Source organism: Ovis aries, chromosome 26 (genome assembly GCF_016772045.2).
Source record: "Ovis aries strain OAR_USU_Benz2616 breed Rambouillet chromosome 26, ARS-UI_Ramb_v3.0, whole genome shotgun sequence".
In the NCBI taxonomy this organism is placed as follows: Eukaryota; Metazoa; Chordata; class Mammalia; order Artiodactyla; family Bovidae; genus Ovis; species Ovis aries.
Window position 1 is genome coordinate 37987330 of NC_056079.1, and position 21526 is coordinate 38008855.

The following is a 21526-nucleotide window of genomic DNA, read 5'->3' on the forward strand; positions in this document are numbered from 1 at the left end:
GGTAAAGAGCTCCCAGTCTTTCCTGGGACCCAGGTTCGATCCCCGAGTCAGGAAGATCCCCTGGAGGAGGACATGGCAACCCACTCCAGTGTTCTTGCCTGGAGAATCCCATGGACGGAGGAGCCTGGCGGGCTGCAGTCCACGGGGTCGCAGAGTCGGATGCGACTGAGCAACTAGGCACTTACCCCCTGTGCAGGTTCAGGCCAGGGCACATGCAGGACGCCGTAGGGTCAGATGGTGGACAAAGGCCGAAGTCAGTATGTGGACGTGATTTCCATTTTTGAGGTGCTTGGAGTTGAAGCATTCATGGACACTCCCAAAGCCGGTGAGAACCCCAGTGCTTGGATGTCTGGGGTAATCAGCTGAGTATGGCAGGTGTGTTGGGGAGTGTATATTGTGTAAGCTGGTATTTCTTGCCTTGAGTGCAGGTAAGTTTTAAATTTTAAGTTCGTATTTCCAATATATCATCATGTCATTTATCTTACATAGCCTATCAGCGTAAAATATTTGTCTCTTTCTAAGTGGCTATTTGGGGCTTCCCTGGTAGCTCAGCTGCTAAAGAATCCACCTGCAATGCAGAAGACCCTGGTTCTTTTCCTGGGTCGGGAAGTTCCCCTGGAGAAGGGATGGGCTACCCACTGTAGTATTCTTGGGCTTCCCCAAGTGGACATTTCCCCAAGGTTTCATAACTTTGGTAATAAAGGAGAAAGAGAACGCTTGGAAAAAAGGACGTGAAGCATATTTTTGGAAAGCGTCCGAGCTCAGCGGTTATGAGCCTGGGCTGAGGTTTCAGTTTTGCCTCCTTTTCTTGCAGGTTGACCGCTAGTGAAGCGCGCAGCCGCGTTTGAATCCGTCTCTTCCTGTGTGTGGTAGGGATGATGACAGTACTGAACGAGGTGGGTGGGTGGTGGTTGTGACTGTTAACGGAGGTGCAGTGTGTGGGAGCATTTAACAGCATTTCTCCTGCATTAATAAAAAGCTCAGCGAGTGTGACGAAAGTATGGCTGTCACTATGTGAAAGTTATTCTTCCTAACATCAGCACACGAGAGGACTTGGCCTCGCAGACTGGTGGTCATGCGTGTGGGCCATGCAGTGCGGTCATTGCTCGCACAGGAAGCGTCAGGACTTCCCTGTGCCGGCTTCCACGCAGCTTCTCTGCAGCGCCTGCCTCTGCCCCTCCCTGCTCGCTCCCACCAGACACCTCCCGTGAAGCCTTTGGTGGTAGGAAGGCTGAGGGGGGGAAGATGGATAGTGAGCACAAAACCATCAGCGCTTGGTGAACATGTCTTCGTGCTCACGTCCTTAAAGCGAGTGTGTGTTTTGTCGTGGTAGGACGTGGAGAACAGAGCTGCGCACACAGGGGCCTGTCCCCCACGCTGGGGGTGCAGCTGAGACATTGTCGGGGCCTGGCCGCTCCTTCTGGCTCTTCCCACAGGTCAGGTCACGCGTGGCCTGCAGCTCTGCCTGCTCTTCTAGGGTTCTCCTGTGCTCCCCAGGTTGGCCTGTTCTCTCTTTATGCTCCAGGAGTTAGTAGCTGTGCAGTTGTGTGAAGCCTCTTAGCTTGCATTTCCTGGGTTGTAACTTGTGGATGATATCTTTTTTCCCATGGTTATTGAAGAGATTAAATGAGATAAAATATGTGAAAATGCCTAGCAATTTTTTGGCTCCTTTAAAAATTACTTTTTTTTTTTTTTCTGTTACTATGAGGTGAAAAATTCTTACAATTCATAAATGAGTCTCTTTTCCCTATTTTGCTTTTATAAAGATTTCACGTCTAGATTCCTTCTTCTAAAGCTTTAGTAATTTAAAAGTGTCAGTTTCCATTTGCCTCCATGATTTTCCAGTGCCGTCTACTATCCTTATAGCTTTTAAACTTCATTTTGAACTCGTTTTCAAGAATATGGAAGGAATGTGTGCTGATGGCAGAATTTACACTGAAGACCCCTTGGTCCCACTTTGCTGAGGGGACCTGCTGATGGTTCCGAGTGGATACTTGCAAGGCATGGTCTGTGCAGCTCTGTGGGGACTGATTTTAAGCTGCCTTGCAGCATGAAAGGACAAAGGACGGGAAGTTCTGTGGGATCAGCCGGCTCCCTGAGGCGTGCATCCTGTCTCCAGCTCTGCCGCTCGGCCCTGGCGTGTTTGGAGGCCCCTTGAAGGGTGCCCACCTGCACAGCTGGGTTCTGTCACCAGAGCTGAGTCAGGCGACGGGGCCGGCTCTGGCCACACCGTGGTTCCTCCCCTCAGGTCAGTGTTCCTGCGGGAGAGCTAGCCACAAGGGTGCTCTCAGCAGAGGCCGGGCTGACCCTGCTGCAGAAATGCCCCGTCCTGAAATTCGAGGGGAGGCGGGGCCTGTGCTGGGTTCCAGTGGGGATGTCAGTGATCCAGTGGGAATGTTCGTGACTGTGCAGCTGGCCTGAGGGTGTGGTTCAGCCCCTGCTCCAGTCTACCATGGGGTGTGGCTTTTTGTCATTTGTGACGTCGGGTGGAGGGGGCGTACGAGAGGAAGGCGTGGGCCTGGCTGCTGTGGCGGCTGCTCACCAGCTATGGGCCCCAGCAGAGCGTCTTTGGTGCCCAGTTTCTTTACTTGGAAAATGAGACTGTTGTGGGGGTGAAGGCAGGAGAAAGTGCTGGGGGGCCTGCAGGGTGCTCCAAGGATGATTGACGTCCCTCCCGTGTTTAATGGGTGCCCTTGACTGCCCCCATCGTCTCTGTGAGCAGCGTGTGTGCCCCCAGCTCCTCAGAGGTCCCAGCGTGCCTGCAGCCTGTCTTCAGAAGCGGGGCGGGCAGCAGAGTGTCCATGCTCAGAACGCGCTTCCCCCAGCCACTCCCTTTTGTTGGTTCAGCTGGTGCTCTGTGAAGGCCCTGCCTGTCGGCCAGGGGAGCCAGGACCGAGGCCCAAGCACCTCTGCTGGCCTAGTCCTGAGCTGGTCCTGAGACCCAGTCGCTTCCTCTCTTGCTGGTCCATTTCCTCGTCTGTAAGACATTTGTACTTGACATGGAAATGATGACTCTCTTCCTTTTTCTGTCATTTCTCCACCTTGCTGTTTCCACCATCCACTGAACGATTTCTGCTTCCTCTTTTAAACAACTTAAGACAGTTATCTCCAAGAAGGCAGGTAAGTAATGAGGCTGAACACCAAGCTGAGGGATACTGTGTTGACTCTGAGTCCTAAGTGAGGAAAGGGTGACTGGGCGTGTTCAGGGTAAGTATCAAATTGCCCCGCCCACAGCCGCTGACCTTGACATTGGTTTATTTGGCATTCATCCAGCCCCGGTCACCTTTACTTACAGCTTGCCTGTCTCAGGCCTGTTGTTATGGGAGCTGTGAGTACCTGAAGGGGTGAGAAAAAGGATGTCTGGCAGCTGAAATGGACATCCCCCGCCTCGGGAAGACCTGGAGAGAATGTTCCTGCGGCAGGAGGCAGTCATCCCGGCGGGCCGGGGAGGGGCCTGTGGCCAGGCTGTGGGGGAGACGTTTGCATCCTGTGGTTTAGTTCTTGCTGTTCATCCCTCCTGGTTTCCTAGGTCCTTTGTCTAAATATTGCTGAAGAGAGGAGCTCAGCTACCATGTGTGGACATTCTAGTCCAGCTTTCCCAGGACAAGACTGTGGCTCCGGGTGACGGAATGACAGGGAAACATTTGTATTTCTTTTGTATTTCGCTGGTTAAAAGGTAAACAAAAAAGACAATTAAAGACTGTCTCTGCAGTTTACAGATCAGAAGGCTCAGGCCTGGCTGGGCAGTGGAGATGGTCGCTGACCACTGGAACATGTGTCTCTAGCCAGTTCCCTGGGGGACTCCTCAGGTGAGCCGGCTCTTAGAGGCCCATGATACGTCCTCTGGTTGACACAGTTCATCCAGAGGATTCCAGTACTCCTGGCTCCCAAGGTTGATGCGAGGAACACAGATTTGCGTGTGATTGGTGCAAAGATCTGAGTGTGTGACCGTGATGGAGGAACCACCTCTGGACCCTTCCAGTTACAATGTGGGGAAGGATCCTGTTGCTCAAGGCCTGACCCTGCTCGCCGCATTCTGCAGCGCGGGGTCTCAGATGCTGACCTGGTGTCAGCTTTGTGACAAGCAGGTCAGTGTCTGTCCAAGTGTCAGGATCCCAGGTGGGCATGTGGCCCACAGGTGTAGCAGGCAATGGGGAGTCAGCTGGAGGAGGAAGTGGGTGGAGAGTGGGCTTTGCCTCAGATTTTCTGGCATCTTGACCTTGAGGAGCCAGGTCAAGGTCTAGGGTGTGGTAAGCAGTCCAGGGTGTGGTCCCATCCTTGGCTGCGACTTTGCAGTCACCATGGAAATTACAGAGCTGAGCATTTTCCGGAACTTGAAAATGAGGGAACTCAAAAGTCTCCACCTAGAACACAACCAAAGAATACCAGTTGCAGCATTCACCGTAGCAACAAACTGCCGAGTCCGCGGCCCCAGCTTCTCTGTGGGCGTCTGTCCTCGCGGGCTCCGCAGGGTGAACAGTGTGGACTTCCCAACCCAGTGCTGGGAAAGTCACTTCTTCTTTTCAAAGGAGAGCAACATTTTTGCTAACTGTTTCACTGGGAAATGTAGATTGCAATTTGTATAACACACACACACACGTGCACACACGCTCACACACACGTGCACACACGCACACAGACACACGCATGCTGCTGTGTGCCTTGCTGCTCCTCCTGGGAGCACCACCCCCCCCCCTGCCCCCTGCCCCGGATCAGTGGAGCCCTGCCTGTGGCTCCGGCTCTTTTCGGGAACCCTGAGGTCCATCTGCTGGAGCTGCCCAGGGTGTGGTGAGGATCCGGACCCGCCCAGGGCTGCCTGGTGTGGAAGCAGTGTTTATCTTGCGTTGAGCTCAGCTTTAGGAAAACAGCTGAGGACACAGCAGCCCGCGTGTGAGCCAGTTTCGCCAGCTTGGTTACGGACGCGGCGCTGAGAGGAAGGGACAGGGCTCAGGTCTCGTAGGACGCGCGCTGTGTTGCCAGGAGGCTCCCTCGTGCGCTTGGAGGCCGTGCTGCTCACGTGCCGCCCTCTCCCTCTGCCTTCAGGCCTGCTCCGCTTGTCCCGGACCTTCTCCCGCCCGCATGTTTCTCCAGCCCCTGTTCCATCTGGCTGAGCGACGGGTGGACGGGGCCTTTGAGTGGCTGCTTGCCGTGGCTGTTGTGTGCGTATATGTTTCTCCAGCCCCTGTTCCATCTGGCTGAGCGACGGGTGGATGGGGCCTTTGAGTGGCTGCTTGCCGTGGCTGTTGTGTGCGTAAGGCCAGCGTGACTCTGACCACCCCGGGGAGACCTCCTGACCTGTCCGTGGAGGGAGGCCTCTGCGGTTGTCCCACGTCTGCCGGTGACCCCGGGGCCTTAGGAAGAGCTGTGCTGAGAGGTGGGAGATGTGGGCTCTGGCCCTAGTTCTGTTTACGTTCAGAGTCTTAACCTCATTCCGAGGCTTTTATTTACTCTTTGGGAAAATAAGATTAAAGTAATTCACGAAGTGTATTTTCAACTCCAAAAATTCATTACTTGCTCTACGTTAGAGTGTTAGTTGCTAAGTCGTGTCTGACTCTTTGCAGCCCCATGGGCTCCTCTGTCCATGGGATTCTCCAGGCAAGAATACTGGAGTAGGTAGCCATTCCCTTCTCCAGGGGATCTTCCCAATCCAGGGTTGAACCCAGGTCTCCTGCGTTGCAGGCAGATTCCTTACCAGCTGAGCCACCAGGGAAGCCTTGGCTCTATGAAATCATACGAACTCTGGCTCCTTAGGTTAGCTCTCTGCGACCAGTTAGGATCTTCTATACAAGAACAGATTGAAAAGCAGTCAGGAGCCTGGAGTTGGAGCAGGTAGAGGAGCTCCTGGGTTGAGCAGCCATGGGTGCCGCTGGCCGGATGGAGGCTGGATGGAGGCAGGTGGCTTGAGAGAACTGGTTTCATTCTCCCACTGTCTGCCTTGGGCTGTTTCCACAGCCTGATATCCTGCCCTGTAATTCTGTGAAGGCAATAACGACTGGTTACCCTTTGTCAGCCTGAATTGGTTGAGAAGAAGCACTTATTTTGAAACCCAAATTCGCCTCTTCCAGGAAGGCGAATGCGGAGATGGCAGCAGACTGTAACTCTTTTCTTGGCTGCGTCAGCGGCTGAAGGTTGCGTCAGTGGCTGAAGGTTGTGTCTCCTCCAGCCCTCGTCAGAGGGTCCTTGTCTCTCACCTGAAAGCAGAAGCGGGAGCCCCAGCAGCTGAGGTGAAACCAGGCTGAAGAGGCCCCCGTCCACAGGACCCTCTCCTGACTCTCAGCGTCCGGCGTGTGTGTGTGTGTGTTGCAGGCCTTCCCGACTCTCAGCGTGCGGCGTACGTGTGTGTGTGTGTGTTGCAGGCCTTCCCGACTCTCAGCGTCCGGCGTGTGTGTGTGTGTGTGTGTGTGTGTGTGTGTGTTGCAGGCCTGTACACGGGGCCACGTTCCCACCCTTTAGAGCTGAAGCGGCGTGCAGGGGCCTGTCCCGAGGCTGGGCTTTCCGGTGCCTCTGATTCGCTCTGTGACTCTGGGCATGTCCCTTACTCCTTTCTGAGCTGACCTCGTGTTTCAAATGAGGGAGTTGGGCTAGCAGGGCAGTATTCAGGGCTTGTTCCAGAGCCAGTGTGTGCCAGGAACTTGAGATGCCCCTCTTCATCCGCAGGACGTGGGAGGGGGGCGGCCGAGCGAGGCAGGAGGGAGCAGCCAGCCTGTGCAGACGCCCCACGTCCAGCCTGGAACCCTAGCGGGCAGGGGCTGCCTCCTGACTTTTGTACAGCACAAAGTCCCAGTTACCACAGAGTGCCTTGCAGTGGACGGTGCCTCTGGTCAGTGTGCTGGTTTGGGCATCTATTTATCGAGGCGTCATAGCCTGAGGCACCCTGTTAGGAGCTGAGCCGCCCAGGAACAGGAGAGGCCTCCCAGTCTGAAAGGTTCCCTCACGGCCATGGCGCCTTTGAACTCTCTGTCCCTTCACAAGGATTGTCTCCGTCCAGGGGTGGCAGAGCCGTTTCTGTGCATCCCTCTCATTCTGTTTCTTTGTTTTGCCCCGGACAGAAGCCTCAGGGGCTCTCACCAACCGGCCCTTGTTAAGTGTCTGTTCACATTCAGGTTGAAGACCCGCTGGTGGCTTTGAGCCTTGAGGGGAGGTTTAGCAGGAACATCTGTGCTCTTCCAGGGGACCGCCTGCCTTCACTGTCTTGTATTCGATCTGTAAGCCAGCACATGCATTGAATGGCTTATTGAGAATATTTTCTGCTCGGAGGGGATCTGAAAAATCTTCTTTTCTAGTCCATATACATTCAGTCCTGCAGGGCACCCTTAGAGATGTTGAATTGCCGTGTTTAAAATACATCCCAGCTTGGTGAGGGATCTGGCTCTTCCCATCCTGGAGAGGCTTTTATTGAGGCTCATCCCACTGACTTCAGTGAGGGGGTTCAGTTCAGTCACTCAGTCGTGTCTGACTCTTTGCAACCCCATGGGCTGCAGCACGCCAGGCCTCCCTGTCCATCACCAACTCCCGCAGTTCACCCAGACTCATGTCCATCGAGTCGGTAATGCCTTCCAACCATCTCATCTGTCGTCCCCTTCTCCTCCTGCCCCCAATCCCTCCCAGCAGGTGTTACAGCTGCTTTTAGTTATCTGTGCTGTTGGGCAACAGAGATATAAAGGATTTCTTTATATAGTTTATCTCATTGAAAATGATAGTTTCAGTATTTCCTCCTGTCATAGTTTTAGACAAGGGGATAGTTCGATGTCCTCCAAGTTCCTGCCTTCCGACGTTTCCTGGCTGATGTAGCGATGAGGCCTCGGAACTTGCCCCTGTGGGAAAAGCAGGGAGGGGGTCCAGGGAGTCCGGGGAGAGGAGTCCCCCGCCTGCCCCGCGGATGCAGCTGGCAGGGAGCCGATGTGGGGATTCCAGAGCCTGTCCTTGGGGCATTTGTCCCCTAAAACCCTGTCCTGTGAGCCCGGAAGTGGTGGCTGAGGAGAGAGCTGCCACCCTGCTCATGCCACTGCCTGTGGGACCGCAAGCAGGGCCGCATCAGTGGTGTGCCCGCCCGAGGAGATGGCGACAGTCCTGGCTCATTCCCACCTGTTGGCCTTTCCTCTCCCATCCTCGTCAGGATGATGTCTGTCTACATGTGGACGGCATCACTGACTCAGTGGACATGAGTCTGAGCAAACTCCGAGAGATCGTGAAGGACAGGGAAGCCTGGTACGCTGCAGTTCATGGGGTTGCAGAGTCAGACGTGACTTAGCCACCGAACAACAACATCAAGAGGTGCCAAGCTCCTAGAAGTACTATAACCTCCAATCAGAATGGTATTAGTAGAATACGATATTTACTCTTGAGGAAATGTTCTAATTTACGAAATCCTGTCTTTTTATCTCATGATTTTTTTCCCTTTTGAACAAACTTACCCACAAGTGAAAACTTTATTTAAAAACAACAAGGTTTTAGAAAATCTAGGCTAGTTTCTGAAATTGTATGACACGCTTTGAGTCTCCCGTGGTTGTACATTGTTAGATTTGAGTGCAAAGTTTTCCCCACCAATTTGGAATGAACTGGGCATTGTAGCTGGTTCTGTATGAAACAGTTGTTTCGGATCCCGACTCTGTAACGACGTCATTTTCTTTATACCCAAAGTAAATGCTGTTCAGCCTAGATTATTTTGGAATTTGACTGCTCTATTTTTCTCCTGATTAAAATCTTCTGTTGCAAAGGAGCTCTGCTAGTTTCCCTTATAAGTTACTGTTTTTGTGCCTCTAACTTTTCTAGTAATAAATCTTATTTTTCCATGAGAAAGCAGCCCGTGCTATTTAAGGTGGAGTAGGGTTTGTGGTTGAAACTGCAAACACATCCAGTGTTCTGTTTTGATTTTCTAACTTCAGAGTGTCTTTTCAGTGGAAGTAATCCAGTCTCAATTGTTACTATCTTCAGCCAAGACAAAGTATACTTTAAGTTGTTTACATGCAAGGCCCTGAAGCAGAGGGAGAAAAAGTGCTAGAGCCCCAGGGAGTCTTTAGTAGAATTTTCAAGTTTCTGAGGGAAGATAGAAGTGTATCCACTTTTAATTTTTTGTGTGGGCATGAAAAAGAACAGTGGAGAGATGGACATGTAGGAAATTCCACCCACCCTAGAAACCTCATGGGCCGGATGTAGGGCCATTCCTTTCCTTTCTTTCTCTGACATCTCTAGATTTCAGGAATAATTATTTGTATTGTTTTCCCCTGTGCTTCTTAGCTTAACTCTTAGATGATTATAGATAACTTATATGATTTAAAGTGTATTAGTGCTGGCACCCCACTCCGGTACTCTTGCCTGGAAAATCCTATGAACGAAGGAGCCTGGTAGGCTGCAGTCCATGGGGTCGCTAAGAGTCAGATATGACTGAGCGACTTCCTTTTCACTTTTCACTTTCATGCATTGGAGAAGGAAATGGCAACCCACTCCAGTGTCCTTGCCTGGAGAATCCCAGGGATGGGGGAGCCTGGTGGGCAGCCGTCTATGGGGTCACACAGAGTCGGACATGACTGAGGCGACTGAGCAGCAGCAGCAGCAGTGCAAGTCTTTGGGCTTCCCTGGTGGCTCAGATGGTAAAGACTCTGCCTGCAATGCGGAAGACCCAGGTTCGATCCCTGGGTCAGGAAGGTCCCCGGGAGAAGGAAATGGCTACCCACTCCAGTATTCTTGCCTAGAAAATCGCAAAGAATTGGACACAACTGAGCGACTAACACAGTGCAAGTCTAACTGTGATTATATTAACATTTGTAATCCCATCCAGCTAGCTAGTGGACCTCTTTTAGGGCCAGAACTACCTCTGCAGTGGGTGGCATTGTGTATAGAGTTAAAAGCCTGGTTCTTTACCTGTGGACTTGTCTTCAGAGCCTAACCTGACCATTTCCTGACAGTGTTACCTTGGGCAAAAAGCCCTCCTTTCTGTCCTTTATGCAGAGGTCACAGCAATACTAACTTCCTGGAGGCATTACCAGGATCAGTTGAGATGATGTTTTGAAGCGCTTGACACAGTGCCCGGCACTAGGAGGTGTGCTGGAGATGTCAGCCACTGTCAGCGCCTCTGCTGCCGCCTCCCTGCCAGGCCCTTCCACAGAGTGTGCACGCCTCTCCTGCAGCACGCCTTTCACACGAACCCCATCACGCCCAGAGCTCAGCTCAGCAACAAGCGGCAGTGTTCCACGCCCGTCCCCTTTCTACTGTTCTGCAAGCTTCAACCCTTTTTTGGCATGCTTCTGTCTGGTGGCTCAGTTGGTAAAGAGTCTGCCTGCAATGTGGGAGACCCGGGTTCAATCCCTGGGTCAGGAAGATCCCCTGGAGAAGGAAACGGCAACCCACTCCAGGATTCTTGCCTGGAGAACCACCACGGGCGGAGGAGCCTGGTGGGCTACAGTCCATGGGGTCACAAAGAGTCGGACACAGCTGAGTGACTAACACTTTCTGTCAGGGGTCCTAGGTGAGCATGGAGGTTATATTTTAAAGCTGTTATTAGAAGAGGAAAAAGAACTACAGATCCTGAATACAGAATCTCTGCAGTATCCTTCCAGGATGAAGGAACTTAAAAATGCCTCTTGATTGTACGAAGAAAAGAAAAAAGAAATTCTAAGAATGTCTGAGTCTCTTCCTCAGATTTTTTGGTATGGTGATTCTGATTCTTCATCCTGAAAGTTGGCTTATAGAAAATTAACTTTTACTAATGGATTCCTATGGGACTTCCCTTGTGGCACAGTGGTAAAGAATCTGCCCACCAATGTAGGAGACACAGGAGAGGCAGCTTTGAACCCTGGGTTGGGAAGATCCCTGGGGAAGGAAATGGCACCCGGCTGCAGTATTCTTGCCTGGAGAAGCCCATGGACAGAGGAGGCTGGCAGGCTACTGTCCACGGGGTCACAAAGAGTAGGACACGCCTGAGCACGTGCACATCCTTCTGATGATTTACAGTTTAGTAACAACTATGGCAGAGACAGAGTCTTCTAGAGAGATGCATTGACAGTGGGGAAGCCAGCCTGCGAACAGCATCTCCTGATAAAAGGTAGACTAACAGGAGCATTCACGGGTCTCTGCTCAAGTGCAGCCCGTGCCTGGCCCCACGCGTCCTGGCAGAAGCGGTCCGTAGAGGAGGGCTTCGCTGCCATCGCGCCATGCCAGCCTTTCTTCAGCGCGTGGCCTCTCCTCTGACGTAAGCATTGCTGAAGAGCGCCCGCTGACTGAAGAGCAGCAGCCTGTGATAAGTAAACCGCACCAGTTTTGTGAGCTCTGACCTCATCTTAGTCAAGGAGACGGCTTAGCATTCGACTGTTACTTTAGAAATTTGGTGACATACGAAATTTTAATCAAGTCGGATAAATACTTCAACCCCATATTGTTTGTCTATTTAAAAAATCTTAATATAAATTCTGTATATAACCTAACAAACTACATGCCTACACATGTATATACACACAAAAGTGGGTGTGTATACACAGATACATCTTTGGCTTTGAATGAATTTCTAAACGGAGATAAAGTCAAATCTCTTGTTTAAATATATATATACAATGTAATCCGGGCTTCCCTTGTAGCTCAGTTGGTAAAGAATCTGCCTGCAACGCCAGAGACCAGGGTTCAGTTCCTGGGTTGGGAATATCCCCTGGAGAAGGAAATGGCAACCCACTCCAGTATTCTTGCCTGGAGAATCCCATGGACAGGCTACAGTCCATGGGGTCGCGAGAGTGGGACACGACTTAGCGACTAAACCACCAACCTCGTCTTTAAAGAAAATGAAATGAAATACCCAGATGGCTGTGAAAAAGAACCGACAAAAGTTTTTTCCACTTAAGCCCCTGGTGGGAGCATTTTTATGTCAAAAATAAACTACCTCTGCTAGATGGCCTTTAAGCAGATTCTGCAGCCCAGAGGGATTACAGAAAGGTCTGTGCCTTTGGAAACACATGGCCTGGAGCGGGTTGGGTTCACGGGGATTCACACAGCGATGCTGTAGCCGTGGTTTAGGTCCAGGGAGCCCAGGTTGTGGGCTAAACCCTAACTGGGTGATCCTTGGTCTGCCGGCTCAAGACTCCGTGTGTGTCAGCAGTGGACTCCAGGTACTTCCCCCTTTTTAGAGCCTAGGAATTTTCTTAAAATTAATTTTAATTGGAGGCTAATTACTTTACAGTATTGTGTTAGTTTTTGCCATACATTGACATGAATCAGCCATGGGTATACATGTGTCCCCCTCCCAAACCCCCCTACCTCTTCCCTCCCCGTCCCATCCCTCTGGGTTGTTCCGGTGCACCGGCTTTGAGTGCCCTGTTTCATACATCGAACTTGGACTGGTCATCTGTTTCACATATGGTAATATACATCAGTTCAGTTCAGTCGCTCAGTCGTGTCTGACTCTTTGTGACCCCATGGACCGCAGCACTCTAGACCTCCCTATCACCAACTCCTGGAGTTCACCCAAACTCATGTCCATTGAGTCGGTGATGCCATCCAACCATCTCATCCTCTGTCATCCCCTTCTCCTCCCGCCTTCAATCTTTCCCAGCATCAGGGTCTTTGCCAGTGAGTTAGCTCTTCGCATCATGTGGCCGAAGTATTGGAGTTTCAGCTTCAGCATCAGTCCTTCCAATGAACATTCAGTACTGATTTCCTTTAGGATGGACTGGTTGGATCTCCTTACTGTCCAAGGGACTCTCAAGAGTCCTCTCCAACACTACAGTTCAAAAGCATCAATTCTTCGGTGCTTGGCTTTCTTTATAGTCCAACTCTCACATCCATACATGACTACTGGAAAAACCATAGCCTTGACTAGATGGACCTTTGTTGGCAGAATAATGTCTCTGCTTTTTAATATGCTGTCTAGGTTGGTCATACCTTTCCTTCCAAGGAGTAAGTAATATACATGTTTCAACGCTATTATCTCAATTTTAAGTTCTGGGTAAACTGGGAGAAGGAAGGTGAAGTCCGCTGGGTTGTTGGAAAGAGCAGGGGAGGAGCCCTGTGCTGCCCTTCTGCTCCTGTGACTCGCAGTCAGGCTTCTTTATCAGATGTACCTGTTCTGCCCCTGTTTTGGTCTCGGGTCCTCTGCTCACAAATAGAGTAGTTCTGATTAAACAAAAGAAAGGACAGGTACCGCTCGTTTTAAGCTTTTAAATTCATTCTTTATCCTCTTACACTGAATCAGGCAGGGCTTTCCTCCTGGTGCTGCGGTTCATTTTGGTAGATGGCCTGCCCTGCTCTTCCTGAGACTTTCTGAGACGAGCAGCAGGCAAGGGTCTCTCAAAAAACGCAAAGAGTCGCGGCCTTCTTCACAGTTGAGTCATCCAGGCATGACTGGTTGATACCAGCTGGCCGGCTGGAACCCAGAAGAACCCACCCATTCAGCAGCGTCCTTTCTCCCACCCAGTTCAGACGACACCTGTACTGCCTCTCTTCCTCACACCTGGGATCCAGGGAACTCTTTCTCTTTATGGCAAATAAGGACAGTTTCTCCATGCTGGCGAGTGTTAAGACCCATGTATTTGTGTGCGTGTGTAAATAGACTTCTTTTTTTCTGAACTAAGAGATTACAAAGAACTGCCAGTGTTGTCACTTGGTTGGAACTAGACCTGCTTTGTCAGACGTTTGACTGGGGGTGACACCGAGCTCTGCTCTGGGTGCCGCAGCACTCCCAGGGGGCTGCTGTAGTGGATTGGCCTCACAAGAACACCCCATTTCCATGCTGGGCTGTGAGCGTGCACACACACAGGTACCAACAGGCAGGCCATCCAGCTAGTGTGCATCCTGCCTGGCTGCCTTGGGCATGGCCAGGGGTTCACCAGGCCGTTGAGGTAGTAAACCTGATTTGTATCCGACAGAAATCACGAGACTTACTTTCTGTTCCCTTGTTAGCGTCTTGACTGTTGCTTTGTAGATGTCACACAGGAATCTAGTAACTTTATCAGGCCTAGCAGACTGCTGCGGAATTTTAGAGGTAGAAGGGATATTCATCTCCCCCTCCCTGCTCCTGCAGAGTTGTGCAGGCGAATGAGTGTACTGAAGCCCAGGCAGTGAGAGGTACTTGCCCCGAGCCTCCCAGTTAGTGGCAAGAGCCGAACAAGATCTCACCTCTCGGCTTCCATACATAGCCGTGCCTTTCACATCTGACCACTGTTGGTGAGTGTGTGTGCAGCAGTGCACTGGGCCACAGGTACCCCCAGGGGGATGGAGCAGCGGGTGGCGTATGGAGCCAGGCTGCAGGTACCCCCAGGGGGATGGAGCAGCGGGTGGTGTATGGAGCCAGGCCGCAGGTACCCCCAGAGGGATGGAGCAGTGGGTGGCGTATGGAGCCAGGCCGCCTGGACACACATCCCAGCTCTGCCATTCTGCTCACCTGTGCCCCAGCCACCCCGTCCAACAAGGGGACGTATTAATGATACCTGCTTCGTAGGGTTGTTATGAAGATCAAACGCACCGGTGTGTGTAAACGTCTCAGAACCATGCCTGGGACACTGAAAGTGAATACATACCGACTGTCGTTTTGGCCTGAATGATTTGAACGGCAGTAGAGAGGAATTACGCAGAGGCCTTTATGGCCTAAACACAGAAATGTTTAGCTCAGCCTGGCAGACCAGCGGGGGATCATTTGGTTCATTTAGTGGCAAAATGTGCCCTCGCCGCCCAGGTCAACTCTGGGAGCCATCCTGCTAGTCACAAGCGTCTTGAGACGTTTTGGCTTAGCCTGCCCTCCAGCAACCCGCTCCGAGTGGGTTACTCAGGAGCGACTGGGGAGCCTGAGGATTCGCTGTCAGCATGAATCTGCGGGAAGTTTTTCAGGCGGAAGGTGGTCCTCACCGAGTTCTTCTGGTCCATTCCCTTGGTAGTGACATTCCTTTGAAATTATGCAGGCTGATTTGTCCACGACCCGGAGGACGAGGGCATCCTCAGTAGGATTCTTCAGGGTCCATGGGATGACTGGTTTCTGCTAAGCTCCAGCCCATATTTTGTTCCTCAGTGTAATAATGTAAATTACGGTGTGGAGTTGAAGAGCATGTGGGTGGAGAGGGAGAAAAGTTTTATGGAAGGATGGCCCTGCGTTGTCTGTCTGTGTGAATGACGTGGGGGTGAGATAACCGCGGAGCATTGCTAATAACCAGCCAGTCTGCCCGTCCTCTGCCACAGGCCGTGTGGGCGGCCGGGCCATGTCCCCGCCGTGTCACGGGTGAGCTCCCCCGGGCTCCAGTCTTGCCTTGAGTGAGGTCCTCGGGGACAAGCCCGGCGGTACTTGGGGCTCAGCGTTGAGTTGCTCTACCGTGGGTGCCGCCTCTGAGAGAGGATGTGTTCCAGGACCACTGGAGCTGCAGAACCTCCCCAGGAAGCGGCTTTTGCCTCTGGGTGAGTTGCCCTGGTTCCCTCTCCATTTGCAGAAGTGGGCCTCCTCGGGTGTTGGCCGGAGCCTGACACCCGCCTTGCCTTTCCGTGCCAAGCGGAGGCGCCACCTTTAAGGGCCCAGAGTTGTGTGAGGAAAAGTAGGCTCAGGGAGTGAGGTGAAGAGGTGACTCTCTCAGAGAGGCCAGGGGACTCTGCCTTTTGACAGAGGCTCTTTAAAAAGGAAACCTCTGCTCTACTGGTTTTGGTCTTTTTTTCCCCCTCTCTTTCATGCTTAAGAAAATATTTTCCCTCAAAAGTACAGTTAGACTTGTGTATGAAAGTTCAGGGAGAGAACGTATTTGGACTCGGGGTGTCTTTTCTGTTTATGCCCTCATAAAATGACAGTGTCAGAAATTGATGGATTAAGCTTCGGGATTTGTGTTTCTTCTCCTGGTGAGAAAGTTGTTGAGAGAGCTGAGTGCAGGAAGTGGTGTTTTGAGATTTAGTTCCCTTTTCAAGGACCTCTCCCTTCTGTTTGTTTTAAAGTGGGTTTTCAGTTTTCCATTTCTATGATAAGGCCATTTCCTCTGGGTCGTTTGTAGAATATTCAGAGACAGATTGAAATTGCTGAAAAACAAACAGGGCCTAACATCAAAACATTTTTGAAATGCAGTGAACTGAAATAGGTTGTCAGCCACTGAAAGCTTACATTTGTTTTACTGAACATTATCATTAAAAAAAAAAAAAGTTGAACTTTGGCTTGCACATAGAGTTTCCCCAAGTCTTTAGTTTTTCTTTTTTTTTCAATAAAGAGGCCAGGACATGTTTATCAAATCATGATGTTTAGACTTAATGTCCAGAAGTGCTTATGGAGAACATAGGAACTAAGGAAGGGAGGGCCAGACCATTTCCTTTCCAGGAAATCCACGTTCTCTCGCTTGTTCAGAGTGGTTCGACAGTGCAGACCTTTAGATCATTTTTCACACTTGATGTTTCTCAGTCTTACCATGAAGCCGTAGCTCTGTGTGACATCAGATCTGAAGCCCTAATATTATTTGCAAAAGATTGTTTTAGAAATGAAAGCCCTGCTCAGGGCTGCCAGGCGATTCCAGGTGTGAGCTTTGTCAGATGGCATTACAGGATTAACTAGCCGGGCTATATGATTCATCTGACACACGAGCCAACTTAAACCCATTCATAATTGTGCTCCTTATCAGAGAGACGGGAGAGCTGCGTCTAAACACGACAGGCCCGGAAAGGAGTCCTCTCTCGTGTCTCTCCCAGAGTGACTCTCCCACCCCAGCAGCCGCCTGTCTGCCCAGGCACAGCGCATGTCTGCAGACGGAGCCAGCTGTGGATCTGATTAGGACAGAGAAGAGTCATCACTGCTCTTAAGCAACGTGGAGGATTGCTTGAAAACCTGAGAGCATACCAGGGCCCTTTTAGTCTCATTTCATTTACGTTTGTGGTCTTCTGCAAGTTAATAAGAGCCAGGAACAGTGACACTTTGATAAACCAACTAAGTGGTATGACCTAAAAAGCTTCACTGAATCCTAGTTACCTATGAACTGACACCCTTGGGACAGAGATGGAAGACACAGTCAATTTCTTTTAGATGCCATTCTGATTTTCATTGAAATTGCTCTGTTCCTCTTGAGGTCTGTGTATGCAGAGGTATGTTTATTTCACCTGGGTGATGTGTTAGGTGACATTTATGTAGAAACACTTGAGCAGCTTATTGAAATATGCTGTCATGGTGTTAAGATGTTCCGAGCAAACTTGTCTCCCACAGAGCAGCGGTGTCTTGCTGGAGCGCTGGTCCCCGGTCCAGTGAGGACCCAGGAACTCGCTCGTGGCTGATTCAAGAGAGCCTCATGATTTCTAGCTTCTGCTTTCCGGATCTCGGTTCTTGTGTGTTGCATGCTAGCCACTGGGCTTCTAAGATTTTATGCACTACGGGTGTCACTGCTGTCCGGGCCTCTGGTTTCGGTTTCTGAGCGTCTTTCTTCATTCCCGCCTGGTAGGTCTCTGTTCTCTACCTTTCTCTCTTTCTGAACGTGTCGCTAAAAGCCTTATGTCAGATCAAACCAGAAACTAAGAACTTGATCTGAAACTAAGACCTGGAGTTGACCCTTGAACAGCAATGGTTTTTTTGCCACTGAATATGTCCTGCAGCACGAGATGTCCTGCAGTTGAACCCACGAATGTGGAACCGTGAGTACGGAGGGCTGACTATAAAGGTTATGTGCAGATTTTTGACTGCTGGGAGGACTGGCACCCCTAACCTTCATGTTGTTCAAGGGTCAAGTGTGTATTAAAAAAGTCCCATCCACTTAAAGAGGAGTCTGATTATAGAATGAAAATACATTTTCATTAAAGACAATTTGAAAAACACAAAGAAATAAATAATCCAGGAATGATCACCTAGACATCACTTACTGTTGCCGTTTTGGTGTCTGCATTTTCAACCTGTGTGTGTGTGTGTGAGAGAGAGCGCGTTCAGGCACAGACAGGGAATGTATCAGGTTTCTTTAAAGGAGTGCCTCCCAAAGGCTGGAGCAGACGCTGCTGGTGGCACGTGAAATAGTTTAGGAAATATGTGAATGAGCATGTTTTGGTAACGGTTCTGTATTCTAATATGTATTGTAAAATGATAACAACACATCAGACTTATGATTCTATGGTAACAGTGCCTCTGGACGACCTTCAGGAGTAGGGGATCCTCAGCCCCTCTTCAGCAAAACACCTCATTCATTAGGTGATTTTACCGGGTCTTCGGTATCCAGCACATCAGCAAACTGGTCAGCTCTGCCTTCAAAATATGTTCGTAATTCACCTCTTCCCCATGCCAAAGGCCACCAGGAGTCAAGTGACCCAGGTCCCCATGGTTTATATCCTTTTAACCAGTGTCCCAGGTCAGTCTTCTGTTGGTCTGACGGTTTCCCATCTCAGAGTAAGAGCCCGAGTCCTTACCCGGCCAGAAAGCCCCTGCACGATCTGCCTCGTCTCTGCCGCCCCCCACCAGCGATCTCGGGACCCCCAGCCCCACCCGCCTTGCCCCTCTGCTCTGATGCGCTGGCCTCTGCCCATCTTCAAACACGCTGAGCCTGCTCCCACCTTGAGCCCTTTGCTATTCTATGGAATAGCCCTGCTGTTCTGTCTCCCTGGATGCTCATCCCCAGGCCCTCCACAGACAGCCCCCAGCTTCAGGTCTGCAGAGGTGCCTTTCCAGCGCTTGCTGTTGTTGTTCAGCTCCTGTTGTTCTGTCTCCCTGGATGCTCATACCCAGGCCCTCCACAGCCAGCCCCCAGCTTCAGGTCTGCAGAGGTGCCTTTCCAGCGTTTTGCTGTTGTTCAGTCACTTAGTCATGTCCTGCTCTTTGTGACCCAATGGACTTTGGTCACCTGATGCGAAGAACCGACTCATTTGAAAAGACCCTGATGCTGGGAAAGATTGAAGGCAGGAGGAGAAGGAGGTGACAGAGATGGTTGGATAGCATCACCAACTCAATGGACATGAGTTTGAGTAGGCTCCGGGAGTTGGTGATGGACAGGAAGGCCTGGCATGCTGCAGTCCATGGGGTCGCAAAGAGTCGGACATGACTGAGTGACTGAACTGAAGTGGACTGCCACCTGCCGGGCTTCCCTGTCCTTCACCATCTCCCAGAGCATGTTCAGACTCACGTCCATTGTGTTGGTGATGCCATGCAACCATCTCATCCTCTGTCGTCCCCTTCTCCTCCTGCCTTCAATCTTTCCCAGCATCAGGGTCTTTTCCAATGAGTTGGCTCTTCCCATCAGGTGGCCAACATATTGGAGCTTCTGGTGTTTACCTTCTTCAGAATTCTAACTTCTCCCCTCACAAAGCCACAGGTTCCTTTTGCCTGTTTTATGTTTCTCCCTAATCATGTCATTAATATGATTATCTTATTATTGTCTCGCTACTAAAATATAAGCTCTGCCAGGCCAGGGATTTTTTTTAATTATTACTATTTTAGTCATTATTGAATCTAAAGCACAGAGAATAGCTCCTAGGCATACAGTAGGCACTCAATAAAAACTTGTTAAAAGAATAGCTGAAATGCTGTAGACCCAGGGATCGAACCCCCGTTTCTTATGTCTCCTGCATTGGCAGGTGAGTTCTTTACCACTACCACCACCTGGGAAGCCCTGAAATAAAGGTAATGGGCTGACTTAACGAGCAATATTGAGTGAATCACTACCTATAGTACAGGGATATGCAAAAGCTGTGAAAGTGATGAGTGAATAATGTTTGAGAAACACTGATTTAAATAGTTTTTGAGTCTGTTTATTTTCATTATAGATAGCACTGCAGTAAATATCCTTTAGTAACTTTCTTGTATATATTTGTGATTATTTCCTTACAATAAATAGTTAAAAGTTTATTTACTTCTTCACGGGATCTCCGTAATGTTAAGGCTTACTGAAGCTAGAAGTCTTGCAGAGGTTTACACCCCTCTGCAACCTGTGAGTGCCTGTATTTCTTCCTAACCTTGCTGTGCACCATCTCAGTGCCTTTTTGTCTTTGCCAGTTTGATAGCTGAGAAAACTGAGTGCCTGAAGTGCTTCATTGTTAACTTATGTATATGAGCATTTCCCCACAGGTTTAATTTTGATCTTTTTGTCCTTTGTTGTGACTTGCTTGCTCTTGTCTGTTTGAGCTTGCTCTGATTGCAGGGGATTGAAAACCTACATGCGCTGGTTTTATTGAATGGATGTCACAGGCGATCAAGGTCACGTCCAAGGACAGGCAGGCCTTAGAGACAAGAACGGGAGGGTCTGCTTCCTGGCATGTCCGCTCTCCTGCTTTTCCTTGCCCGCTGGGTTTCCCTCTTCTCGAGGCCTCTTCCCTTCCATAACTGTGTCCCACCTGGCTCTGGTCTGCTGTGTCCCTCAGTTGAGATGCCCACCATCCTCCAGGTGCCATGGGCACCTGAGGCCCATTTTCCAGGAGTGAGCAGGCGGCTGGCTCTGCTTCACTGTGCGGTCACTTCTGGTCTATCCAGCTGAGATTAGGATGGGAGGTTGAGGCCCTTGGGGCCTGCTCTGTCCAGGGTACGGGGATGAAGCAGCTTTTCTAGGAAGGATGTAGTGACTCGAATGTTCAGTAACACATCTTTTGACCAGTTTTTCATATGATGTGTTCATCTTTCTCTAACGGGTGCAGAGAAGTCCATTCACATGAAGACTAGTTTTGCCTTTTGTCTCGTGACTGTTTTTCTCTCCAGTTACCATTTTAATTTTGCTTGATATTTTTGCCATGTAATTAAGCCAGTCATTTAAATCATGATTTTTTGCTCCTGTAAAGTTTAGAAATATCTTCTCTATGGGGAAGCTATATTTTCAGCTAAGCTTCCTTCTAGTTCTCTTTGGTTTTATTTTTTTATGTGCCCCTTGAATAACATTAAAGTTTAAGGGAATTTGAGAGAGAAACGGCATCTTTGCCTAATTCACTCTAGGAGGATAGTGTTTATTTAGTATTCTTCCAGCAACAGTTTTATAGTTTGCTTTATTCCAGTCCTGAACGTTTCTTAAGTTTATGCCTAGATACTTTATAAGTTTTATTCTTATTTTGAGTAGAATTTTTCTCAACATGCTTTCTAACTTGTCCTTCATAGTTCATTAAAGCTGTTGTTTTTGTATTTTTGTTACTGACCGCCTTACCAGTTCTAATAACTTTTTTACTGAATACTTCTGAGCCTTGTATGTAGACAGTTAGAACATCTGCAAAGAATTATTTTTGCTTTTTTCTGTCTCTTCTTTTTTTCTCATTTTATTGTGGTGGATCTTTTCGAAAGAGGAAGATGGTGATTATAATGGAATGCAGGGCCTGTCTCACATTACTGTGATTGTTAGGAATAATCGTTCCGATTAGATAGTCAGAATATTTGGGAACATAGAGTTAAATGGAACTAGTGGAAAACTGGTCTTTATCCAAAATGTTATCTCTACTGGTTCGTCTTGGAGCCCGAATGTTTCACTTGTTACTCCCTTTCTGACCAAACCATTGCTTCCAGAAAGTTCCTGTTAAGATGCCCATGTGACCCCTCCCATTAACACATTAAACTTGCTAGTATAGCAAATCACTGACGTGCTAGTGTAGCAGGTCATCGAGGTGGTTCTCTGACTCTCTGGGAATTGATACGTGCTAGTCTACCATTACGGAG

The 21526-nt window shown here is 49.8% G+C and overlaps 1 protein-coding gene across 15 annotated transcripts in view; it reads left to right on the plus strand.

Annotated features, from left to right (window-relative positions):
- The window catches only part of PSD3 (pleckstrin and Sec7 domain containing 3), a 590582-nt gene that overhangs the window by 295428 nt on the left and 273628 nt on the right, over positions 1–21526 (plus strand). For 3 of the 15 annotated variants that reach the window (XM_042241269.2, XM_027962734.3, XM_060407094.1), the window contains exon 1: positions 2873–15363. The exons of the other annotated variants lie outside the window; for them this stretch is intronic. In XM_042241269.2, coding sequence (XP_042097203.1) covers positions 15305–15363 — 59 coding nt within the window. In that variant the 5' untranslated portion in view covers positions 2873–15304. Of the gene's footprint in view, positions 1–2872; positions 15364–21526 lie in introns of those variants that run through there. 15 annotated transcript variants of the gene reach the window in all.